The following is a 27,465-nucleotide window of genomic DNA, read 5'->3' on the forward strand; positions in this document are numbered from 1 at the left end:
CATTGTTCATCAAACAAAATCTCCGACGTATTTTCACGTTTGCTCCAGTTCGTCGTCCATTCTCCCGCGGCGCTCAATCGTCCAGAGACCATTTCGCATGCTCTTATCCAGCCTCCGCGCTCTTCCTCCTGCAACATCATTTTTCTCTTCACTCCATAAACCGCCTTCACCTTCTCTTTCTCTCGGTCACCTCTCGCGTCACCTCTTTTCTTCACGAGACGCTCTTTGTTTCCCGTTGCACGTGCTCCACCCGCGCTCGTACACGGTAAAAAAACACGACTGAACGCAGAGAGTAAGAGAGAGAAAGAGAGAGGTATGACTGCGGAAAAAGAAAGGCGTAAAAAAAAAGAGAGAGGGAGGAACGGCAGAGGGTGGACCAGGTGGGAGGAGGATACGTGTGACTTCATAAGGCATCCATATTCAAATGGATATAGTATTACGTGTGCGTGCTGGTTGCGTTATGCATTCGCACCGACGACGGAGAGGCAGGTGCTGGCCGTTGGTGTTGGTGAGGGTCAGCTCACCAGCATATGTGCGATCGCGCGGCCAAGTGTATGCGTATCTGCGTGCGGCGAGAGCGCGCACGTTCTATGCGCGAATTGAATACGCGCTTGTCAGTGGCGTAGGAACGGGAGTAAGTCTTGATCACCGATAGATATCGACATGCAGCGGTAGCATTAAATATTCATATTTATAAACTGTATATTTAATGGCCAATATGATCGAGCAAATGAAGGTAATGAAGCAAAGAAGATTCAAAGTAATAAAGAGATTATCTGCGCGATGATAACATTGTTAAATAGCGCAACAGCACGGCGACAATAAATATTCCACGTTAAATATCTTTGCGTAAAAAGGTTTTTATATGAAAATAAACAAATCGCGTCTAGCGATTGAGGGAAACAAGTGATTTTATTGAATATAAGATGCCTTTGATGTCGGATATGTAACAGGAGTGATTTTAAGAAGGAGAACATTTCAGAAACATTTCGTGCTCTGATCTAACGTACTCATGTCAGCGAGGAGAGAGAGAGAGAGAGAGAGAGAGAGAGAGAGAGAGAGAGAGAGAGAGAGAGAGAGAGAGAGAGAGCACGGGTTTCTTGAGATTGAAGATTTCTCGGAACGTGACATGCGGCCCTGCCACGCTGTGTACTCAGTATATTCAATTAATCTCCTTCCTGACGAGCCCTCCCAGCTCGGACTTTACGACCTTCATGCCGAAGAAAGGACTCGAAGAGCGCACCGCGATCTGAGCGCGACTCTATGTCACGTTTAACACAAAAGATATCGTTGTACGTGTGTGTATTATTTTTAAAAATAAATACATGCATGTAGATATGTGTAATTGCTTCTCACAATACTCTTGATAACAAATTCTGATTTCTTAATAAATTTCAGATAAAGTATTTTATCAAAGGTATAATATCAATAGTAATATATCAGAATTTCGTTATACTAGATTTTTATATTTTCGGAATATTTAATATAAATCGAAATATAAAGCAACATAATGAATAAACAATAAGCAGAAATCACTATAATAGATTTATGAGTTTAATATTCAGGAAACCACTGCACAATGCAATATTTCAGTAAATCAATTGAAATACAAAGTGTCAGAGGTACTTTTCGCAAATGTTTCGTTCACGCGGAAGAAGCGTATGATTCGATTTCGGTCAAGGACCACCGAAATGACGAATGAAAGGGCCAGTTTTCGGAGTTATTCCACACAACCGCTTGGGATCTCGATATTATCGTAAAAGAGGAGGAAGAGAGTCGATTCGAAGGAGAGAGATCAGCTTGCGCGGAGGGATGGAGGGAAAGTGCCGTTAACGGATGACGTATATTAGGGATACTCTGGTCGAGTAGGGTACCCAAGGATCCAGGACCCTCCCTGTCCTTTCGCTGGCTATAAAAACCACTCGCCTTCCTTCTCGACCCTTAGCTAAAAGGCCAATCCTCCCTGCCACCCTTATCGATCCGCAAGGAATGTGCGTTCGGTTACTTTTTGACTTGCGGACTCTTTCTCCGTCCATTGGATTTCTTATCTTAGCCCTCCTCCGATCACAGTTTATCTTTGAGCATGCAGATACGTCTCAATGCTTCAATATTCGATTTCATTCCCATGATGTCACTACATCTTAATTAATTAAATCTATAATGTATAGTGATTCTTAAAAATTTTCAAATTATGCACAATAAATCTATGGATTATTTATATTCGTTGATACATTTATACTGTATAATATAAAATAAATATTAAATGTTAATGTCTTTTCATAAGCTCTCTTTCTTTCGCAACTAATTAATATCGCTCGAGACATTACCTGACGAAGATTACACGAGGCATTACACCATTTTTTACATTCTTCCGCTTTCCATTTTCATACAGCTTCGCGGAAGCATGAAACTCTCGAACAATTGACGGCTTGTGCTTATGCTTAAAACTAGTATTATAAAGTTCATTCGTTAGGCTAAGTGTGTGGGTAACTGCTGAAAGCATTCAAATATTTATTGAAACGTTCGAGAAACATTTATCGACAAACGTATCGGCGCGGCTATACTGGTACCGAAAATTTGCATTCCCTTAACAATGCTTAACACGCTATTAGTACAATATTAAATGGGAGAATAATGCCGTCGTGTGCGCGTATACGCGATTATCTGAAAAGCATCTACGAATAAGAAAAATGAGTCTTTACTCTTAACGTATATTAACATAGGAGAGACTCGAAGTGGAAGTTCGTAACCTTTTTTTTTTCATTGGAGTGCGTGCGGTGTAGCTATGCTGATCGTCGTCAAGATAATGACCGGAGGAAGATGAATTAGATCACATTTACCTGTAATAATTGCTCAGGAAGCAAAAGACGACTTCCGTAATTAATCTTATTCTGTGATCACTGCATATATATTATATATATAATATATTATATATATAATAGAAGTATGCATATAAGTTCAATTTTCCTTCGTAAATTCTCGATATTTAATTGATATAAATAATTTCTAATTTTTTTTTCAAAAATTCCAAATATCAACCTTATAGAACTTTAAAAACTTTAAAAAGTTGATGGAATTAAAAGTTGTATATAACAAATGTTAAAGATGATGTCTTATAAATAAGTAGTGATTTTACGAAAATTCTTTGTCGATTTGGAATTGAGAGATACTTGCCAGATTACGCGTGTTCTGGTTAGGATTAATGATAATCTTACAGGATAACAAATTGAACTATTGAAATATTGGTTATATTAGACGCGAGAGCTTCTGTTACGAAGAACATATAAATGCAAGTGAGTTGCACGTCGCGTCGTGCGGGCTGCATATTCCATCGGCGATGGCAGCGCGAGAAGGAAGACAGGGGAGTGTAAGGGTTGCGCTCGGAAGGGTGGGTAGAGAATTGTGACGGCGGTGGAGGAAGGAGCGAGAGAGCGAGGCGCATGTCGTGCAGCCTATATCTAAGACGGTCGCATGTCATATCAGCAGTCATCGGACTGGGATATAGGTATGTCTGTATAATGCCGCGATAGTACCTCGTCGGTGCCCCTGTGTGTATATTACGGGGATTTAGCCCGTGTGCCCTCGCATGCTCGGAGACTGATGTGACCACGGAGACCGCCTCGTTGGGACATGCGAGCCGCCTTGTACGCGCAACCCTTGTCGCCTTCCAAGATCCGAGCGCAAAAAAATATCAGAGATGTTCCCGATCGCGAATAAATAACCGGTCATTAATTGACCGGCGCGGCCGGCGGTTCGTGAGGGTGACTAAACGCGACATCCGGATTACGCGCCGTGCCACCCGACGCAGAGAACATCGGGAAGGATTCACGAAGATATTTCTTATGCGCACACTTAATTTATATCTAATGTCTGATAACTGCGGTGACCGAGATCCGAGCAGTGGCATGCAAGCGAGTTACTTTATAAAAGCAATTCTGCGTTGCAGTTTGTGCGGTGAATTTTATGTTCCACGGAGTTTCACAGAAGTCATTCCTGATTTTTAAACGTGATAATCATTGATTTTAGAAACAACCTTATACACGACTGATGATTCACGAAATCTATTACAGACGACAGTTTTTACTTACATTGTTAATATATCTATCCTTGTCATAGTAAATTGTTTTATTATATTAAAAATTAGAATTTTTAAAGATAGAATAACAATAATCAAAAATAATTCACTATTCTTCTCTTTTTTTCTTACATATGAAACATATATAAAAATATCATATAGAGTCGAAATTATATTCGCCAAGTACCACATTTATGCATTTACACGATTAGCAGCATAAAAACAATTTAACAAAAGAGAAAAATAATTTTAAATCAATTAAAAAAAGAATCAATCATTAAACAGCATAAAGAAAAAATCACTTAAATATCATTCGGCGATAGAATTCAGTGATATAAGTACAAAATATCGACGGCAATCTCTACGTGATTTCTTCAAATTTAGTAGTTAATTCTCTTATTAACATATCTGATTGCTCAATAAGCACAAAGATATACGTCGTGAATAATCGTTGCGATGTATATGAATAAGCTAGCGTGTATCAGCGTTAAAAAAAGTAGGTTGCCCGGTTGACCATAGAACGGTTGTGACCGCGCGAAGATTAAAAGCTTTTGATGTTTCGTATTTAAATTAACTCGTTATTCCGGATCCTTGAGCGTTACTATAAAATCGAGCATTCGTAAGGCCGATTAAGAGCCTCGTTAGTATGCATTGGTACACCCCGCCGTCTTGTAGCGAAACTACCTCATCTACCTCATCGTTGTGCGAACGAGCGTGACGGACATATTCATGATGTGCGACGCTGCCACGATAAACTCTCTCAAAAAAATGGCGGTGATCAAACGTTAAATTGCGAAGAGCAATTTCAGCAAGAATTTATTACAGCTAATGATCAGCGTTGCGAAATATTGAGCTAAAATATATCCTCGCAGGAAACGAACGGCGTATTAATTTTAAAGCAAAGTACGTACGTTAATGGTTAAAGGGGTACTCGTGCGACCTTAGTCGTCATGCATTTATAACTAGCTCCGGTAGACTGAATAAACAAGGGTGATAAGGTTGATAGCTTATCTTTTTTACACGAAGGTATATATATCAAAGATAATTACTCTTTGTTCTAGATTTATTTTCATTTCTGGATCTTAGAGCGAAGAATTAAATATCCTTTAAAATCGACGCTGAATTTTTAGTTATATGAATGAATCAGTGACGCCTGTACGCGATCGAGTGAACGAGTCACACATTCTCCAATTTAATTTAGCGATATGTCTGAATTAAATGTTGCGGGGGAGATTAACGACATTGCCGTGGATACTCTCGCTCATTTCGCGACGTAAATTATGCGCGTTCAATAAAGTGGACAAAGAACCATAGCGTGACTTCCGTGTTTCAGGTCAAGACAATATATTTCATCATTATATTATTACGCGACTGGTTATAAAAGCCATCATGTATTTATTGCCAGAACATTACTTTTATCGCAGCGTGAGCGAGATACACAACAAGCTATGTATCTGCTATGGCCAGCTGAAGATTTATCGTAATGACTGCACTCTAAATCTTCGATCGATAGCACGTCTACGGCATATGCCACCATGTCACATTGATTTTTACAGACGATCTACCTAGCATCTGTCGATTCAGCCCGAGAAGAGTAAGCATCATAACGCAACGATGATTTATCAGAAAACATCAAAAATACATTTCTAATATTCATAAATTAACATAAAATATTTTTTACAATATCCCATTATTTTTACAATGCTCGATATAAAATTTTTTTACGGTAATATCATTGTTTTAATTTTTCTTCATCTCCAATTTCACTTATGCAGATTTGGTTATCTCTTCAAATAGCAGGCAGATTTAAAGAGATTTACCTCTCTAAATCAATTCCTCCAATTATAATATCTTAAAAATTCCAGAATTTATAAGTTAGAAAAATGCTGCAACATATCACCTAATAATAAAAAATAATAGAATTAAAGAATAATAAAAATACCATAATTATTCATTTTCAAGTTTTTTAGTTAAGTAAGTCTTTGATTATAAGAATTTAGACGAAATTACAATAAAAGTTACATATATGTATTAAATTTACGTTCACATTCTAAAACAACGGTAAATCAAATTTGAACTTATTTTTTAACAATTTGACTAACTTCACATATCCAATTGTTTTTTTTATGTAACAAGCTATTGAGGGCGTAGTTGTGTATGCATGTGCGTGCGTGATACCGTGCAACTCGTATGCGTGGATCAGGTGTGCTCGTGTTCGTAAGTGGGTTTGGGTAACTAAAAGCCAAGCGCGTGGGTCGAGTGAGCGAGTGTATCATAGAGAGGGCATTCGAGCGGAAAAACGCAACTAAACACGAGTAATTGGAAGGCGAAGGGAGGTAGATTTCGACCCGCACTATGTCTGTCGACACTCTTGCTTCGCGCCAGGGACGAATCCATATTTATTATTTCATCCAAATATTTTATCTACATTTTCCATGCTGTACAACGATGTTATGCAATGGTAACGCAGTAGTAATAGTTTCTCCTAACATAAGATGATACGAACAGCATAAACACGCAAATGTATCACAAATTGACTTAAAATCATTAAAAGCTCATATGAAATTAATTAAATGATTAATCACATCAAGTAAATGTGTTTTACGTGATTATTATATTTCTAAAAGTTTGCTAACGTTGACGTATTAAGCGTTTAATGCACAGATTTTGTAAAATATTTGGTTAACGCCGCGAGCAATTTTTCTTACAGTATGTACTGCCCTGAGAAAGCGTTCAAAACTCGAGAAAAACAAGAAAAGAGTTTCATGTCAAACTTTCTCGCATGTTCCAGTTTAACGCGAGAAGTGGTAGTCGTCGTTAACGCGTTTTTGATCATTTTTTCTTTACCGGCGAGAAAAATTTCGTACACATCCATTTCCGTGATCCGTCCGAGTAATTAAAAATGATATGATAAATTAAGGAGTGCAAGAGCCTTATACGAAAATACGCGACGTTATTTAAAGCCTTTCGAATATTCAAATGAAAATTGAATTTCTTAAATTGCAGATCGTGTTTCGTGTTGTTGCCCGACAGTATTCGGAGCAATAAATCCAAACAAAGAGCACCCTTGTTCTTCGAAGAGCGTCCATGCAGGATAATAAAACAGAACGTTTCGAGTTACATTGCGGCTGTTTTCAAAACAGAATTCAATCTTTTGAACAGTTGTCATTATCGCAAGCATCACGAACCTTTCGTTATGTTAGACGGCCATAAAAAGTCTTCGCCCTTTCGATCCTTTCGACTATTTTTTGTGCTATTCTTGGAAAAGACATTTCTTGATAATTTTATAGCCGAATTATGATATTTCATTTAATTAAAAATTCATATCGGTACGCAAGGCATGGGAACTAATATTTTATATATAACTAAAATAACATCTGTATTATGTCACACTAATATATAATTTATAAAATCAGCATTACAGGTTAAAGCTATTTAATTATAAATGTAGTTATTTAAAAAATAATGGAAGATTATTTTATTTTCGCAAGTTCATTGAAAAGTTTAAATTCGTAGAGTGCAAATACACCTATAATTATTTCCTTAAGAGAATCTTGGAGCACGGAAGGGCAGGACAATCTCGCTTATATAATCAAATTTGTAAACCGGAATCAACCGCGCGCCCTTGGCAGCATCGAGGGCTGTTATTCGCAGAGCTCTCCGCAGAAGTGAAAGAGCGAGATAGAGCGGGAAGTGATTTAAGACGGTCTGCTCTTCTCCTCCTACCCTCCCGCCTCCCGTTTCTGAGGCCTCCACACCCTTACCCCTCTACCCCTCGCCTCTCTATCTCATACCTCGTGCGTACATGGTCCCCGAAAAGAGGCAGCAGGGGGTTGCTTCGCGGCTGCTGTTGGCTTTTCGTTGCGGTTTGTGTGGGGGATGTTTCCTTCCCTCGCGAACATATCCGTACACCCTGCCTTCGCCTTCCCCTCGTCCCTCTCTCGTCCGCGCGCTGCAATCGTCTGCCTCTTTCTCTCATATAAACCGTAGCATATTACTGGCATGGCGGTGCCTTCAGTTCAGTCAGTGTAAACCCTCGAAGGCATTTGCTGATTCAAATTAATCACAACCGAGCTAGCCCGAACCACCTCTTTACGCCTGGTCTCTGCTTCATGAACATCAACAAGCCTGATTGTAAGAGCAAATATCCTTAATCTCTCGTTGCTGCGTGTCTACTCGTTATAAAAGCTTAAAAAATTTTATTTGTGAATTTAATGAAAACAACAAAATTACTCTTAGTTACTTAACAATTCTATTTTGTGATTATAGAAAAGTTAAATTTTAAAAAATTTTTTTAGACATTTAAATTTTCCACATGAAAAAATATATAATTTTCTTGCTTGTCCATAAAGAGATTTGTCTTTTAATTATTCATTTGGCAATATTTCTACATGCGGAAAGAACAATTTTGCTGAATCCAGATCTGAAAATAATTTTTGTTCAATAGTCAAAATAATTTTGTGCGAAAGTCAAAATGATTGCTAGAATATCAAAACGTTTTATAGCAATGCTTATCAGTTTTAACATTACAACAAATCATTTTGATAATTCAACAAAAAATTATTTTCAGATCTGTTTTTAACAAAATTTCCAGATCTTTTAACAAAATCGTTCTTTCCGTGTAAAATTTAAAAATTGTTCTGACTGAACCACAATTATTTATTACTGTAAATTTTCACGTGCAAAAGTCAATTAGACTTTTATGTCCACAACTTTTGACGATACGGCCCGCAGTGCGATCGTAAAACGTCGTCGGCCGCTATTAAGGATCGATTGAACAAAGACGTGTCGGAATCCCGATGGAATCGTTTTCCCTCCGACTCTGTTGCCGACGCCTAAACGAGGGAAACGGAAAGACGCCGTGCTCGTCAGAGAGGAATAGGTACGGAGGAAGAGCGCAAGAAGGGAGAGGACGTAAAAAGAGCGTTTTTCATCCCCATGTCACGGCTACCGGTGGCTTGCTGGATTTTCGTCGCGCTGCAACGCCCGTTTCGTACGGTTGGAAAGTAGAGAAAGACAAAAAGGAGAAGGCAGAGGGTTGGCAACGCGGAGAAGGGTGGGGGAGTCCGACGAGAGTGCTCTTTAGAATTAGAGCAGAGCAAGCCACCGCGCGCCTCTCCTTCTCGGTTGTGCATTCTCTCTCCATCTCAACAGGCTCCCTCGCTCGTTCTCTCTCTCTCTCTCTCTCTCTCTCTCTCTCTCTTTCTTTTTCTCCTCTTCTCTCCTCCTCTGCTCGATGAATCCGCGAGGCATCTCATCACGCAACATTACCCACCAAGCTCCACGACTCCCAGTCTCCCGCCTCCACTCTCCTTCACCCATCATCCCTCTGCACCGCGACGTTTTGCACCCCTGTGCCCGCCCACCCAAGCCATCCCGCGGCCTCCGTTCGAAGCCCTTGCATCCTGGCCACGCAACATTAAGCCCACTCCTCCGTATTTTCCGTCAGATTCTATAGAGTCTTCCTAAAGCGACTGTTTTTTTTTATTTCTTGAACGTAGAAATATGTCGACTATAATATATATAATTGAGCGACGAGATCGTGACGACCTCGACACACGACTTCAGATCCGGCTCTGATAAGGAAATGAATACTGACCTCATGACATTGTTTCGAATGCGCTTTCTACTTTAGAAAAAATTCCTTGAATATATAATGTGTTAATATCAAATCAAAAGACAACCTGATTCAAATATGAAATCAAGAAATTATGATTTTCATGTGATATAACAAAGAATTATAATTATAATTATAACTTTATATTTTAAAATTATAATTTATAATTATAACTTTTTATATTTAAATTTTCAATTTATATTTCAGTTAAAAGCAAATAACAATATTATATGTTTCATATTATAAATATAAATAGACTTAAAAAGAATACTAATCACTGGCTATTATTTGATGAGATTAGCAATTAGAAATCCTAAGGAACTAGTCGAGATCATAAAAAAGCTAATTTAATTATCTTTTAATTATGATCGAAAGAGAGAAGAGAGCAGAAAAGAGAGAGAAAGAGAGAGAGAGAGGAAAAAAGTATAGTTTTATGTTTCATATCTATTATAACCTAACCTTCGGTTGGCAGCAAGTCGGTCGTAAAAATATAATCATTATAATTTTAGCTATATTATACTTTTATAAAATTTTTATCTCATCGTTTGTTACTAATAATTTTTATATGTGACTATCCTTTTATCTATAAATAACACCAGGTACACGCGCGCGTTCACAAATATCGAATATATATTAATTAAAACTAGTAAAAGCAATAATAAGATAAACAATATTTAGATATTTTACGATTTTCCGTATTTTGCTATATCCATTTCCCGTTTTATCTCAGCGGAATATCGTCGGGGCAACGCAAGAAGCGGAGAATGTGGAGAAGTAAAAGCGCGGATGAGGAGTCAGAGGAAGGGTCCCCCTCGGAAGGGATGACGCTAGGGATGAGGGAGGAGAGAGAAGAGAGCAGCGCGAGGAAACGTGGAGGGTGGGAAAGAGGTCTCGTCTCCCTGTCTCTATTGATCCTCCGAGGAGGAGCCGCGCGCACCTCGTCTTCCATCCCTCCTCGGTCGCAATCTCTCTCTACCACGAGAGAGTGAGAGACGGGAAGGGGGAGGGAGGGAGGGAAGAGAATGAGAATGAGAGATGGGCAGAAAGAGAACCGTCATATACCGGTTGGCTGATACCATTCCGAGAAACGCGGCAACAAAAGTAACGTCGGTTCTTTGTATCGAACTCATAGCGGTGTTTGTTTAAGCTCTGGGACTTGCTTTCAAAAATCTAACTTTCTTACTGTATTGACGAATCCAATTAAGTATAACAAAGTAATCGAGCGTCCAGATTTACTTCTCTTTTTACCGCAACACGCGCGAAATGCATCACTCTCGGGGGAACCTGAGACGGAAATACCGTCAACTTTAACTCATGTGTCCGCTGCTCGAGATTCGTGTTTTTCAAAAGTTTCTACCGGAAACCGCGAGTAGACTCACTTGTGACGAAATCACGTTTTAACGCAGCGCGCGTAATATTAAAGAAGAAAGGGGCAAATGCGGCAATGCGAGTTTTCTCTTACGAGAGAATGCCTATCTGTTCGTTTTTGATAAAAATAATGGAAGATACGGCAGTTCAACGACAAATATAAATGTATCATTTTAATGAAATATCTTTTTATAGAAAATATTGATGAGAGAAATAGATGAGAGAAGTAACATCTTTTGAAGAAATGCAGAATAATATTAAGTAATAATACCTAATAATATATAAATGTAATAAGAATAAAGCTTTATATTATCGCTATAAACAGGTTTTTTTATCGAAAATCATCAAAAAATAGCATTTTATTTTTTTAATCATATTATGCATATACTTACAGTTATCGTCGCTCACTGCACGTTGGATATGCGAATGCGTTTCCTACGTATAGGGATGCGACGGTTGCCATTGGCGCGATGTCAGTTGCTATCTTTTCCCACTCTCTTACTCCTTTTCACCTCCCTATTCTCTTCACGCATAACTCGACCCATCGTTATCTCTGCCAAAAGGGACTTCCCATTGGTCGATGATCTTCCCACTCGTAGCTTTGCCTCCCTCGCTCATCAGAGCCGTCCTCCTGCGTGCAGACGATCCCTGTGCCGGTTTGACTCCTCGGGATAACTGGTGTGAGTGCGTAGAGACCATCCCGCAGCCGGGATTGGATCGAGGGGAGCATCCTCCGTTCCTGGTTGGTCCAGCCGTAGGAGCATCTCTACTCATCTCCGCAGTTGCGCGCGCTGCCACAGTAATTCTGCTGTCAGTGGGTAATATTATCCAAAATGGAAGCTTTCCTTGTCTCCGAGTGTTATCGTGTTCTCCATTATTCTCGTCGTGCACAGGACGCGATTTAAATTATAAATGGAAAGTGCTCTGCAAAGTAAATCTATGCAATAATTTAGAAAAGTCATATACTATATGACAAGTTTCCATTGATGCGTTATAATAAATTATAGGGACAACATTCGATAAATAGATTACGAATACTAATAAAAATAATACAGTAAAATATAAATACACTAACAAATGTATTTATGCATCAAAATTTCAAATGAATTGAAAATATAGTATTCTAATACAGAACAACAGAAATTCTATAATTGTTTTTGCGACAAGCTTTTACTACCAAAACCTCACCGCCGGATGAAATCGACATTCTCCTTTAACGTCGTCGGCACCGAGCTCGTCTCCCAGAATAGCAGAAACTGTTAGTCATACATCCTGTCGTACATCGCGCTATAACTGGGCGCCGTGACGGTCTAACGCCATTATGGCAGACACGCTAGAAGAGAGAAGCGGGAAGGCAGCAGAGACATCGGGAACAAGAAGGAGAGCGATATTACACGGAGAGAGTCGACGAGGAAGAGGATAAAAGAGAAACGACGGCGACTGCATCGGCAGAGTGGTCGTTGCAGCGGCAGTAACATGGTGCTGCATCTATTCATACACACCGTCGACTTCACCAACGTCAACGGCATTGGCAGCGCAGCTTGCGCGTATATCCAACGCGGAACATTGACGAGAGAGAGAGAGAGAGAGAGAGAGAGAGAGAGAAACAAAGAGGGAGGGAAAGAGTGATAAAGGGAGAGTAGAAGAGAAAGAGAGAGAGAGAAAATGGGAGACAGGCTTGGCAACAGTGGCCACTTCTCGGTCCTCCTTCTCCTTTCTCGTTTCTCTCGTTCGAGTCAGTCCTTCTCTGCGAAGGAACTCAAAGCCAATGCGAAGGAGAAGGAGAGGATGGAGCGGACGGAGGAGCAGGAGGAGATGCGAGGTGACATCTACGGGTGCGACCGAGCGAGATGGTACGATAATTGGAAAAGGAGACGGAGGAGAGAGGATCGTAGAGAGACGCTGGCGAAGAGAACGGGGGAGTGTCTGATGAGGAACAGAGGTAGCAGAGTCCCCTCAGGAGGCAGAGGAGGAGCAGGAGATGGTGGAGGAGGACGTGGAGGCAGAGGGAGGTGGTTACCATGGCTACCAGAAACCGCAGTCGCCGCCACCGACGATGCGAGAGGTGTCACTGACTCCTGGCAAAGCTACCGCGTACCAACACGTACCGGCTGTGTGTGAGCACATACGTAACTTACACATTATATGTGTACACATGCAAAACGCAACACATGCAGCCGCGGACAGGTACGTGTGAGGGCGGTGGGCCGCGTTACTACAAACACCCGTATTGCGAGACACTGCCTGCGAAGTACCTTTCCGGTCTATCGCTGCTGCTAAGCCGACACTCCGCTCGTGACGAATTTCGTCTTTTACCCGCTGCCGTTTGATCTCAGGTTCAACATTCAGTCCGAGTCGTTAAAGACGTTGAGGAGAGCAACACGCGATTGGGAGCAGCAGGCTTTGCGCAAATATTCTATAGCGCACAGAAAATTTAAAAAAATATATTTAAAAAAGGTGGAAGACCTTTTATGTATTACTATTATTGGAGAACGAAAAGAAGAAATATCTTCAATTATATATTATCAACATTTACTTAATCAATAAGATCGGAAATGCAATCTATTATTCTCTCTCTGTTATTATAATGTATCATATATTGTTACTAAGTTATTTACATGCAAAATCACTAATATGTATATCAATTATCTATTAATGATTAGATTTTGAAATCAGTTTAAATTTAATGTATTTAATTTCGAATATTATTTAGACCTTATGATATGTATGCAATGTATTATAATTTTATTTTTTTCTTTCAAGTCTAGAGGTGCATATACGTTAAACCGTATTATTTGTAATTCAGGTATCTCCATTACTCTTTTTCGCAAGAAAGTTGTTCTCGTTAAAAACCGCTAGCAATTTCGTCGAGAGAGGAAACAGAGTCATCAGATATTGCGACCTGTCGAGAATACGCGACTTGCTGTGGTACCACTCAAAGTGATATTTCCGAGAATTAATGAAAGAGACACGTGAAAGGCACAAGCGAAGCGACCACCCACATTTTTCAGTAAATGTATGCCTCAGTCACATAATCTAAAAAATCAATCTAAATAATCAATACAATTAATTAATAAAAATTCGCTAAGTAATTAAGATTTGCATCACACTTTGGACTTCATTTCCTCAAATAATTCCTCGAAATAATTTTTTTAAATCTTCTTTGGGAAATACATGTCTCTTGTATAATATTATTTTTCCCTTGCAATCTATAACAGAAAATTATTTAATAATTTAAGAAGAGTAATTATTAAAAAGAGTTATTTGTACAAATGTTTTTTGTTAAATGTGAAAGTTTACATTTTTGTACTTAGGAATTAAATCGTTCCGTGTATGCCTTGTACAAAGTTAATATTTCTTTCAAAGTGAACTATATTTCTTTTTTATAATAGGGATAATTTGCATAATTTATCGGACATAAGTTACATTAATGGATATCAGCATCCTCTATTCAAGAAGGTCAACATGATTTAAAAAGACCATTGGTAGCACAGACGCGGTAGGCAACAAAAGATTCGTCTGAACTATGGTCACTCGTTTCCATTTCTCCTTCGCTCTCCTTTCCTGTGCGGTTTTTCTCTCTTTCTCTTTCTTCATCTTTCTCCCGCGCTCCCGCAGCGGGACGAAAATTAAATTAAGGCTTCCGAAAATAAACCCGGGGACATTCAATTGTTTCTCGCGGGGCTGAAACGACACGCGGCGACGACTACGGCCAAGCGGCCGCGGCGGTGTCGAACATCGTAAAAGATGAGAAACGATCTTAGCAAAATGGCCGACCTGGCGATGCCTCCACAACACGATCGTACTCTCAACTTAATGGCGATCGCGGCAAGTAAGGGCAGTTAAAAGAACCGGACGACGTCGTTCGGCGCCAAGGATCCGCATACTCGTTATAAAAAGAGAAAAAAAGTCAAGAAGAAAGATTCAGTGGGAGGGATCTGACAGGTGGACCCTTTAACTGATTCCTCTCCAGCTGCAAAATTTCTTTGAAGGCGATGATAGCCGCCATTTTCTATTTTTTGAAAATATTTTTTCGCTGACGTTTATTAGGATCAACGTGAAAATTTATTAAATATATTTAACAAATTATACAAAAAAAATTTTTTGTTGTATTCACGAGAATATTTGAAGATTCTCGACAGAGTAGAAACCGTCAACAATTTTGACAACAAGAGTTAGAATTAAATAAATGTTTTCTATGATGCAGATATAGTAGACAAAGATATACTTAAATTAAAGATGGTTTCATGGAAAATGTCGTCGATGGTATTTCTACGTTGAGTTACATTTATTCATTCATTCGTAGCATTACGTTTGTGACGCGAAACGGTCTTATTGTGCGCGCACGGTGCAGGAGGGAACTTATGTAATCTCGTCGACAGGAAAAGGCAGCGGGAAACGAAAAAGGGGATGGCGCTTACGCCACTGCGGCGATGCTCTTTCCACGTCTTCGTCGCTTATCGCGTGTACAGTCCGATTCGCCTCGCGGTCTCCATGGAAACCCGCAGAAAAACCTATCGATTCTCTCTTTGGACTCCTCTGAAAGAGAACTCTTTCAAGAATCCCTCGGTCCCTTTCCGCTCCTCTCTTATCCTCGCCAAATCTTTCTCGTCTTCGCCAAGGAGAAGCTTTTTCCTCTCCCACAGGCTTACTTGACTCCCGTGCGTCTTTCGCGAGCGGTATAAAGAGCAGGAAGAAGCGAGAAGAAAAAGAAGTAGCAGGAGGAGGAGGAGAAGAGGAAGAGCGGAGCGCGGCAGCGCCGTTAAAAGAGGTTTATTTCGCTAATAAGACTGGACCTGTGCCGTGCTTATTGAAACAATAAAGAATCACCCTCGCAGGTGGAGCGAGGAAACCCTCAAGATGGCGTCCCTTCCTGGTCACGCCAAGTGGATATGCCATGAGTACGTGCACTGGGTGCAGAGTGTCGGCTGATCAACTCCCGATGGATTTATCGCTGTGATATTGTGGTCCTCCCTTACCTTTCTTTCCCTACTCTCGATACTCACGTCGTCGTTTCCCACAATCTGCTTCTACAATCCCCAATCGACGTCCCTTTGTTACAGGCAAACGCTGAAAGATAGATATTTAAAATTGCATTGATGATAAATAATACGAAAGAAATACAACTAATACATCATAATGTTTTAAGTTTCTCAATAGCAACATGTATAGGTACATTGCAAACTTATTATACACGTTACAATGTAACTATAGAAATTTTAAACCTCTCACGCGCGTAATTGTTGATAGCACGTATGCAGAAATTGAAAAACTGTTAAATATTATATTAATTAATTTTTAACAACGTAATGTAATACATAATTTACCTTTATCATATCTTACATGAAATATTTTTAACAAAAAAATTAACGAATTAATAATAACGAATGATCTAAATATAGGGATTTGTATCAACTTTACAGTATTTAAGTATTTCTCACAGAAAGAAATTTATTGGTTATCGATTAGTTTCATTTCTTCTTCACGGAAACGTGAATAATTTTATTTCTATAGCCACTTTTCTCTTTTACTCATTTCATCATAGATATACGTTGCATTTTAATAGTACTATACGTAGCTTTTTCAAATATAAACGCTGAATTTTTTATATAACAGCTTTTCTGTATTATACGAAACATCTTTTTCGCATGACAATATCATATTAAAAAATTTGCGGTATTGTAAACAACAATCCGAAAGTTTATAAGAAACTTACAAAAGCAAAGGCATTTATCTATACAAAATTATCTATTGCACGTTTTATAAATTAAAGTCTTCATCATCATTGTTTGCTACAATTCTATTCATGTACACAATTATTCTATAGTTTTGTTTAAACTAGAAACTCTTTGTTTACCGTTTGGAACAACGGAGCTTTTACGCAGACGAATTATACATCGGGATACCGCGCGAGATATGCTCGGAGGATGGTGTGTCTGGTTGAGAATCGATAGAGCTCCTGCCGAGACTACCCCGCGAGACACGAATTCCCGGATTCTATGTCGCCACCCCTAAAAACCCCATCTACTGAGCGTACCCCCCCTCGATCCACCCCTTCGGTGCTTCTCGAGGCACCCGTATTACCTCTGGACGAGAGAGGACTCCGAGCACGGGAAAAGAGGACGACCGGGGAGACGGAGCAGCGGGTATAAAGAGTCGAGCGAGTTAAAGCGAGACAGGAGGAGAAACGAGGACGAGAGGAGGTAGGGCAACACAGCACAGGGGAACGGGAGGAGAGAAGGAAAGGGCTGGAGAGCAACGCGAGGGCCGAGCACAATGGACCGCCTCGGAGATTCGGAAATGTCGAGACCCACGACCCTGAATGGGAGACGGATGAGGACCTTGCCCCAGCTGGATCGCAGGACAATGCATCCTGGAAGACGAATGTTAACGCTGGCGATAACGCGGTTTAATGCAGGAATGGATGGTTTCTCGGGGTCTCCTGTCAGTATCCGAGCCTCCTATCGTTGCGACTGTCGCCGAACTTCCATTCATTAGGAGGTAGTCTTGTCGAAAAGTTCGCTTTACGTCGTAAATGTGTCGTGTGTGAAATGATCCGATTGATAACGGAAAATTTTGTATTTACGAATGTAGATCGAAAATATATTAAATACGCAGGATGTTTCGAATACACTTAAATATTCATTAACTTTAAATAATCATATTGAACAAGATTATCTTACAAAAATTATAAAGTTTGCTAATTTAAATTTTAGAATTATTACTTATTCTAAGCGACAAGAAACTGTCAAGTTCAGTAATCGTTCATTAATCTTCGTGCCTTCTATAAGTTTCGAAAATTGTGCTTAATGCGAAGACACGTGATAGTGCAATTTGTCGTATAAACGGATACCACCCTTATTTGATTTCTTATTTTATCGTCATGGTCGGACGTACCGTTGGTTGGTCGTTATTTGGTAATGTGTTTGAATAAGTGTCATCGTTTCGCGTACAAAAGCTGATGAGCCTCCTCTCCGTGGCACGTGTAAGAACGCCCTAATATAAACTTACCGAACTCATAATTTACGACATAATTATACGTAATGATAGTACACCATCAGCCAATGTTGTCTCTACCACTAATTTTATCTGCCGTACGGTAAATATGGACATTATAATTACATGTTCATTACCAACGATTATCAAATATAATTAGTTTTGATCTCGAATCGTTTAATTTTACTTTTTCGTATTACAGACAGAAAAAAATTTACGCTAATCGTCTCATTTCTACAACGTCTCTATTCTATCAAATAAAAAATAACTTGCATAAAAATTAATTTAAATTAATAATAAACAGAAAGTTGAAACGAAAAACTAAATTAATGAAACTATAACCACTGTCATCCCAGAAAACAAATTAAATACTACACATATACTCGAAATTTACAAAATTACGTTTACTTATTACGAATGCTTTTGGCTAAAACGATGATGTTATCCACTTAAATATGCCGGCCACGTACAAAATAATTTCTCCGTACTTTTACACTCTGTCGTGGTCGAAAGTACTTGGGCTTAAGACGTAACTTATATCTGATAGGCTCTAAGTCTTCCGAAATTACCTTCGGCCTCTATCGACCCTTAAATTCACGATTCACGATTCGAGGCGCCTCTCGGCAATCTCGGCGCGGGCATACGCCGCGATATTATAGGGCGAAAACGGTAAATGGCTCTAATAATGCGAAATCTTGGCGGCCATAAATACGAGCGGGCGATATCGGGCCGGTGATCTCGGTGGCATGTCCAGTAGCTGCGTTGCCGTGTCTCACGGTGTTGATACCAGAGTGTGCCCTACACGATACCCGCGTGAGTACCACGGGTACTCACGGCAAGTATGTGCACCGCTTATCATACTGCTTGCGAGTGACCGGTATATGGTCTTCCTGCTCTTTATATGATTATGTAGCAGTAGCGATATGTCTGAACGTGAAACATTACGGATTCAATCCAATGACATTTCTGAAAAAAAAATCTCATTCTTTTAACGTATATATCTTTTTCATTTATAAGCCATTATCGTTGATAAGTTATTATCGTCAACGTGTACGATCTGTGTAAAAAATTGACGTTAAGACAGTTTTATAAAAGATCAGTCACACGCTTCTGAAGATTTTTTAAATATTACATTTATATTGCTAAATACTTTTTGTATTATTGTTTCATTTTTGTCAAATATACGTCTATTTTTTATCATAAAATACTAAATTTTTTAATGAAACTACTGTTGTCTTGTTATAATTTTTCTTATAGATAAATACATTATTATACCGGAAATTATGGTAAAACGTAAGTTTCTCCATATCGCGAAGGCTAGGAAAAGCGAATACATTAACTAAGCCTGATGGTAGGTGGGCAAAAAGGCGGAAGGAAGGCGTAAGGTAGACATACGATGTGAGACAGGAAGAAGTCGCGTGTCCGTCGCGCGTATAGTCACGCGTAACGCACACGCCTGTATGAACCTTCGACAAGACATGACGCGTCAGCGCGTAACCATCAGGGGTGGAAAACAACCTCGCGCATTCTGCTTGCATTTCACTTCCTTAAGACGTCACCTACTCCGCCGCAAAAATATTTTAGAGAGAAATTAAATATACAAGAGACAAAGTAGAAGTATCATAAAAATGTGTTATTTGTAGGAAGTTTTAAAATGATAGATTTTTTAAATATAAAATCATTAAATAGTATTTGACGGAATAATTTTCAATAGTCTATTCGAAAATCCAAAGTAAAAAACTTCTGACAATTAATGTAATTGTTTACTTTGCAGAAAAGTACCAAACGTGATAGAATTAAATATACACGTATAATGGAATGTATGATTTATGAAGATTTGATTGCGTAATAATGTATATTTAATATGTATGTGTAATTTTAATTTTTTTTTCAAAATATATATAACAATCAAGTATACAGAATATTAGATTTCAAAATTAATATCTTACAGAAATAAATACTTCCGTTATTTCCTAGAATGAAGACCACGATGTAGTTCCAATTAACAACGGGTTAAAACCAGTTAATAACGATTCGCATTAACATTGCAAATCGTATTCAGGTCGGCCTAACGTTAATTTGTCAGTCCGTTTGTTTTGTAAATCGCGTACGCGATGCCATAAATAATGATGTTAAACGCGAGGTTATTTACGAGCGGTTTGCCAATATTCCTCTTCGTGAGGGACAGCCGGGTTCTTGCGTGTCAAGGCAATTCTTTCCGCGGCCGTGGTAAAAGTACCTCGTGTACCCGCATACGTTCTTTTGTGCGCACCCCCCTCGAAGACAATCTCGGCGTCGTCCGGCGGGGATGGCGTGTCGCAGTGGACATCACTCGGGGGTTAGGAGGGGCTGTAGCGTGTCCGGTATCTCGTCGTGGGATCGCAAGAGACATTTCGTCCCCTCTCGCTCTTCTCCCCCGCCGCAGAAGTCGGCTCAGCTCCCACAAATGACCATCGCCGCGACCAGCAGGTCGGCTACGAAGGTTCAACACGAAGTCAACCCCTCCCGCTAATCCCCATCACCCACTCCTTCCCCCTCTATCCACCCTGGTCACTCGCCTCTGTATCTTCCAGCCACGTAATGCCAACGTTCATGCAGATGAAACGATAAACGGATTCATTATGGAGAAAGAAGAGAGAGAGAGAGAGAGACTGTTCTCGAATGTTAACTTCTAGCGGTTTAGAATGATATACTGCAATTTATTAATGAAGTTGCGGATAATATGTACTCTCTAAATTTTTTGGAGTGAAATTTCACTCTAAGGAGTGAAAATACTGCCACTCAAGTGGTTGAGTGACAGTATTTTCGCTCTTTTGGAGTGAGATTCACTCCAGAAAATTTAGAGAGTAGCAATATTTAATTAAAGGGATTGGAGGATGATACAAGCTATTGTAGCCAGGATCAGGACAGACATTAATGCCATATAATTCTTCCCTAATTTTACTAATTTCACTCATCGCCGAGAAGAAATTACATTTATAGCCAAATAAAAATGTATACACTTTGAGTGGATTGTGAGACCTCAGTATTAACGCGCAATTCTACCGTCGAGTTATCATTTCCAAAGCAGGTCATTGCGAAAGTCAATAAACTTTAGAGACCCGCAGGCATCGAGTTTTTGTCGGGTAACGGAAGCAAGAAAAGTGCGAAAACCGAGATGTAAGGAGAAGACTTTAACAAAGGACGCTCGGTGGCGCGAGATGTTATGTCTGAGAGACCCCCGAGGTTCTCCGGTTCGATTACGTTCCGATACCTAAACAGCATTGACAAACATACTTTGCATGCTCCATTTTGTCAGCCGAGTAACCAATACCGAGCCTCGCTTGTAATGCAAAGCAAATTCAACATCGCGCCTATATCCCGCGCAAAATATGTACAATGATTCAACGCACTGACGCCTGCTTTGTCTTTTCTTTACGTATTATTGTATTATCGCTACGAATATTATGTGATAAATCGATGTATTAATCATTATCTTAAGTTAAAAGCAATTCTTTTAAGGCTTCTAAATAATATTATAAAGACTAAATAATAAAAAATTGTACTGCCACACTGACAGTAATTTCTATCGTCGCAATTATGTAACATATTATTGTTCTATATACAGAAATATTTTGCATAAAAATGTATGTTTAAAAATGAAGAAAGCATTCATTATTTCATAAAATAGATAAAATAATTATTGTATAAAATATAAAATGTTACGTGGAATAAATCGACAGCAAGTGACATCTGTTAGATGTGGCATGTATTAAGCAGTGGTTTAGTCACCTCTTTTACTATAATCAATTTCATAAACTAAATTTATTAATTCGGTTTTCTTCAAATCATATTGATGATTTTTTACTCTATTTTACGTGCATAATACTTAATAAATAAATGAAACAAAAAATCACTTATAGAGTTAAAAAATTCGATTGATATATGTATTATCTATTTTGTTAGAAATTTCAATATTATATATTGTATATATGAAATTATGAAATTTAAAATTGATATAACTGTCTCCCGAAAAATAAATATTTTTGCATCAATTGATTAATTTAATTAAAAGAGATTATTAATTATAACGCGTTTTTTAAATATGTTATTGCGAATTATATTGGCAGTATTATACGTGAAAATATTTTTAGTGATTAAAAGTGTTAACATATTTATAGATTTTTTTACAATTTTACATAAATATATAAATATAATTTCTATCGCCACATACAAATATGTGCAGTGTGTGTGTGTGTGTGGGTGTGTGTGTGTAATATCCCACAAAAACATTTTGACCATTACGTTGTCGAAACGACATACTAACATCTCGATAACAGTAAATGTCCTCCCTCAAGGACGTTCTAGAAAAATGTTTTATTTGTAACGTACGTTATTACAACGTAAAAGAAACGTAGCAATCGATTTCGATAATGACACAATCCTATTACGTTGCAAAAATCTTACAAATGAATCGTTCCTCTGAACCGTCGTTGAGGTAAGACATTTGCTGTCGCCGAGATATTAATACGACGTTTCGACAACGGAATGGTCAAAATGAGTGGGATTATGGAATAAAAGGGATTATAAAATAAAAATTCCAAATTGGAATACTGCATAAAATGTTACTATGTCATATATTTTATACTATCTAATTTAGTGCTGAAAATCGATCGCATGTTCAGCACTAACACATATATGTATGTATATTAAATATATTGACATAGCAATTTACGATAGATAACAAAGTCAAATGTATATGTATAAACAAAACAAGAACTAATCAATATCGAGAAATCTACATCTACATAGACAATTTATACTTTTAACGTATATAATCGAACGTTCGCATACCAGATATTGAAATTAATTTCCTCGAATTAGAAGGCAACTCAACTTTCCTTCGCAGTCATCGAGTCGACCGAGAAAGTCGCTGCAATAGCGAAGAACGGGCGCAGCGAACTGATCTATCGACGCGACGCGCCGCCCCGAACTCGCCGCTTGTCGCCATCTCGCGGCGGAGCCGGCAGACCGCTCGCCGTTCGGCGGTCAACTGCATACAGTGATGCCAACGCGATGCAGCAGGGCCAATTGCAGAACGTACGCGGTGTCGCGTCGTAAACAACGATTCGTATTGGCGAAACGTTTCCTTTCCCCGAATTTGACGTGGACTCGGCCAACGGTGGTGCATGACCGTTCCTCGTGACCCCTCTGACCGCCGGAAGTGAGCTCCGTGCGCGTCGCAGCCGCGCGGGGACACTTGCGCTACGTAATTTCCGCGGGAGTCCCTGTCAAGTAGTGCGTGTCAGTGCGCGAGTTGGCAAGCATTGGTCGGCCCGAGTAATAGTAGGGCTGCCATTTTCCGTGTGTTGTACGGGTGATAGGGAGCGCGCGCGCGAGAGAGAGAGAGGAAAAAAGTGAGAGAGGAAGAGAGAGAGAGAGAACGAGAGCGGGTATCGCGGGCGGTGTGAAGAGCGAAAGAGATTCGAGGAGATCCGGATTTTTTCGCGCTGCGAGAGACGGATTTGTCCTCGTGTGTGTACGCGGTCGCGGTGAAAGAAAGGGCAAGGTTCCCTTTCCGCGTGATCGCCGTCGTCGTCAGGTCTTCAGTATCTCAACGTGACATCGTCATCATCGTCATCGTCGTCGTCGTCGTCATCCTCGTCGTCCTCCTCCTCCTCGTCATCAACGTCGTCGAGTCTACGCCCGGTCGCAGGTGAGGAGTACGTACAAGGTGGAAGCCCACGGCGCGGGGGTGAGCGTTCGAAACTGGACCGACGATCAAGGTTAGTGCATTATCTCTCGCCGCTGCCGGACGCGTCTATCTCTCTCCTCTCGGTCAACCTCGACGGAGCGACGCGACGTGCGAAGCGGAGCGCGGAATTCGAGTCGCGCGCGAGCGCCGAACGCGTCGGGATTCGCTTCTTCCGGGCGCCGCGCGAAGATTTTTTTGCGGCTGTGCTATGTAACGGTACGCGGCGTACCGCGTGCATCGGACTCCGGTCGCTGTCAATGCGTCTCGTGTCTCGGATCGTCCGAAATCTTCGTGGCTGTCACGGCTTGCCAGTCGGAAGAGATGAAAGACTGTCGGTCTAACAAGAGATGAGAGAGATTCACGTCGTCTTTAGCCAATTTTACGTTATACGTCCTACCGAGATTTATCTTCTCGACTAAGAGGAAAAGGAAAGATCATAATATACGAATTTTATAGCAACTAATTTATAATACATGTACGCTGATCCACATGCAAAAATGCAAAAAAAAAATTAAATCAAGACTCCGTGGGGAAAACAGCTATTAGAGATTTTAAATGAATACTAATTTATTGAATAGAAAAATAAAATTAAATACCAATTTATCAAACTAATTTTACAAACACGATATACTGCATCTGCTTAAGGCCGGTCTACACATAAGTCGCAACACGCAAAACACAATTCGCAAACGCGGACGCAAGATGACGTTTTTCTCTTTCTTTTTTTTACGTTTCTTTTTTTCTCTTTGCGGTTTTTTTTGTTTGTTGCGTTTTGCGTGTTGCAACTTGTGTAGACTGGCCTTTATTTTTAGCTTGTGTCCGCATTGATTTAGTATTTTTAAACTTGAATATTGTTCAAATATTATTCAATATTACGTAATTGAAATTATAGATTTGACTCATTGAGTCTGTATTTTTTTAAATAAAATTTTCTTATAAAATAAGGCGTGTAAATGGAGTAATTATCAGCTTAGTCATCAGCTACATCGGATTTACGTATCACGCGAATGTGTCAAGAGCTTAATTTTGCATTATGCATAACATTTCGCCCTGGTCGTGGTCGGGACCAATCGTGGCACCGCGAGATTTCTTTTATGCATGCGTCCCCTTGCGCGTTGTGACGCAATTGGCGCACGGTCGCAGGTTGCAATATGCATTTTCACGCGGACTCTATTCTCCACGATACACGCTCGCGCGATCGCGAATCCCGGAATATTGCCGCGCCGTCGATCGGCCGGCGATAAGAGGGAAGGAAGAAGGAAAGAAAGAAAGACGTCCGCGTGCCGGTAAAAATCCACACGAGATCCGTAACGTGCCCGTCAGTATATCACGAAGGATGTTTGCCGTGCGATTATACACAAAACGACCCACTTGTTCGTTTTCGCGACGCACGACAAGTAAAGTCATGCATAAAAAGAGAGGTTGCCTCGTTGCCGGCAACCTTGATCGATTCGCGAAGGCCCGCGATGCGTCGGGAAGAGGACATGAAACATTCGGGAGATGCGCGCACGGCGGGCTCGAAGGCGGACGTCACGCGTCTGTAATCGCGAATCGCACGTGTGAATCCCCATTATATACCCGGAGGCCGGAAGTGTCTCTCAATTAAGCGCGTTGCTTTCATCCTCGCGACGACGTCCGTGCACCGACGACGATTACCCTCTTATCGCGGTGGTTTTCGTCATCCTCGGCTCTTCCCGCTGCGCCGCGCCGCGCCTGATGAGAATGCAAAACATTGACGCAGGATGTATCACGTTTTCCGAACAAAATATTCCACGTAGCGATACGTCGCGTCGCTCGGTAATATGCTATTAAAATAGTAGAAAGTTACAGTAATTTTACTAGCAAGTTACAGTAATTTGAAGCGATTTCCACGGTACGATTATCGCGGATTTATTTCATGCTACAGTTTCCCAGAAAATTACCGGGTAATAAACGGCGGTGAATAATTACATTTGATTAATGCACCATTTATATATGAGCGTTAATTTCGACTCCTGTTTTTCCGAGCTTACGCATTAAGATTTCTTCGGAATGTGCCTCCGGAGTGCGACTCCCGGAATAAATAGCAGCAGCGTGTATATACGGCGTCTGAGATACCACGCGGTGTCTTTTCTAATTGTTCGGAGCTAACTCGAATCAATTGCTTTTGTCTAACGAAAATTGATCGAGGCACCGAAATAGACCGCTCTCCGTGCGCCTGTTGATCTCGCGAATTCCCCGCAGCCGCACGTACCAACGATTGAAATGTGTTTTTTCCCCGATCCACACTAAACGCCCGTGCATTCCTTCCGCCAATTTATTAAACGCACACCGAGCGTTTACGTGTTTTGCCAGCCGGCGTCAAGGAAGTCTTTACGACTGCGCTCACGAACGAGAAATTTCTTCGTGGGTTAACAAGGATGTTATGACGGATGGCCACGAGACTTTCAGGGCCGCGTGGCTACAAGTAGCGAATATTTTCACGTGTGACGGTTAATTGTATTATATTATAAATAGCTGTGTAAATATTTACGTATCGAAAACGAATCTTATTGATTTAAGTAAGAAATGAAATAACATAAACACTCGAGAATTATAATATCAATTTTCGCCTACTTTTCTTTCTATACTTTGCTTTTCTCGAGTCACCGAATAATTCAGATTTTTCTGACAAAATTTGTTTTACCGAAAATTCTTTCCGCTAAAGCCAAATAATACGACAAAATTTATTTTACCGAACACTCTTTCTGCCGAAACAAAATTACGCGACAAAAATTGTTTTACTGAAAATTTTTTGTTATAAAAATATGAAATATAATATATCGGAAATATAAACTATAAAAATTCGAATTTTAACCGTCAAACTTTGTAATTTCGTGAATAGGAAAATTTTGGAAACGCCTGTCATATCAATTTCTCTTCGTTCGTTTGCTTCACTTGCAGGATACAAATTTGTGATTAATCAATTCCAAGTTTCAGTCCAAGCTATCGTGAGAATTGCGACGCGCCTTCTGGCGAGTTCGAGCAATTAACTCGCCGGTAATGGGGCAACGCTACACATGCCACGTAATTGTAACAAAAACATTCTGCGAGAATCGCGCAGCACGCGGATATCGCGAATCGCGCGACCGGAGCGCGTACACACATCTATGCATTCTTAAAGCGATACTTACACCGATAAGGTCTCTTTCTCACTAGGGAAATCCTTATCTTCACTGTCTTCGCTATGGAACGTCGTAATTACGTCCGCGTGAGCATTAAATCTCGCGCATCGATGCTTTGCCAGAATGCTAATTGTATTATTAACCCTCCGCCGTCGATCTCCGCTGCTTTTTTTTTTTAATTTCCTTTCGCGAGAAAGTTTCGCATTAATCACTCGGCGGTCGCGCGCCTTGTTTTGAATGAAATCGTATTTCTTGGCTGGAAAACGTGACTTCCCGACTGATGGAGGTTTAATTCATGCTGCGAAGGTACAAATCTGATACAAACTTCACATGAAAAGATACATTACGGCGCTACTTACATTAACGTTAATTAAAATGAACTACGATTGTGTTCTGTCAGAGTTGAAATTACGCTCGAATTAACATCAATTAATGAGATTGGTCTATACATACATTTAGGAAATATATTTTTCCTAATATCGAATTCCACGTTCCGCGCCAGGTATGGTCACCCACATATACGCGCGCGAGA

General features: G+C 40.0%; 1 protein-coding gene across 1 annotated transcript in view; it reads left to right on the forward strand.

The window, feature by feature from the left end:
• The first annotated feature begins 17,336 nt into the window (after positions 1-17,336).
• The window catches only part of LOC105447796, a 50,971-nt gene continuing 40,842 nt past the window's right edge, over positions 17,337-27,465 (forward strand). The window contains exon 1 of the mRNA XM_011686003.1: positions 17,337-17,504. Coding sequence (XP_011684305.1) covers positions 17,337-17,504 — 168 coding nt within the window. The remainder of the gene's footprint in view (positions 17,505-27,465) is intronic.

The sequence above is a fragment of the Wasmannia auropunctata genome, unplaced genomic scaffold (assembly GCF_000956235.1).
Source record: "Wasmannia auropunctata unplaced genomic scaffold, wasmannia.A_1.0 LD336092.1, whole genome shotgun sequence".
NCBI classification, from domain to species: domain Eukaryota; kingdom Metazoa; phylum Arthropoda; class Insecta; order Hymenoptera; family Formicidae; genus Wasmannia; species Wasmannia auropunctata.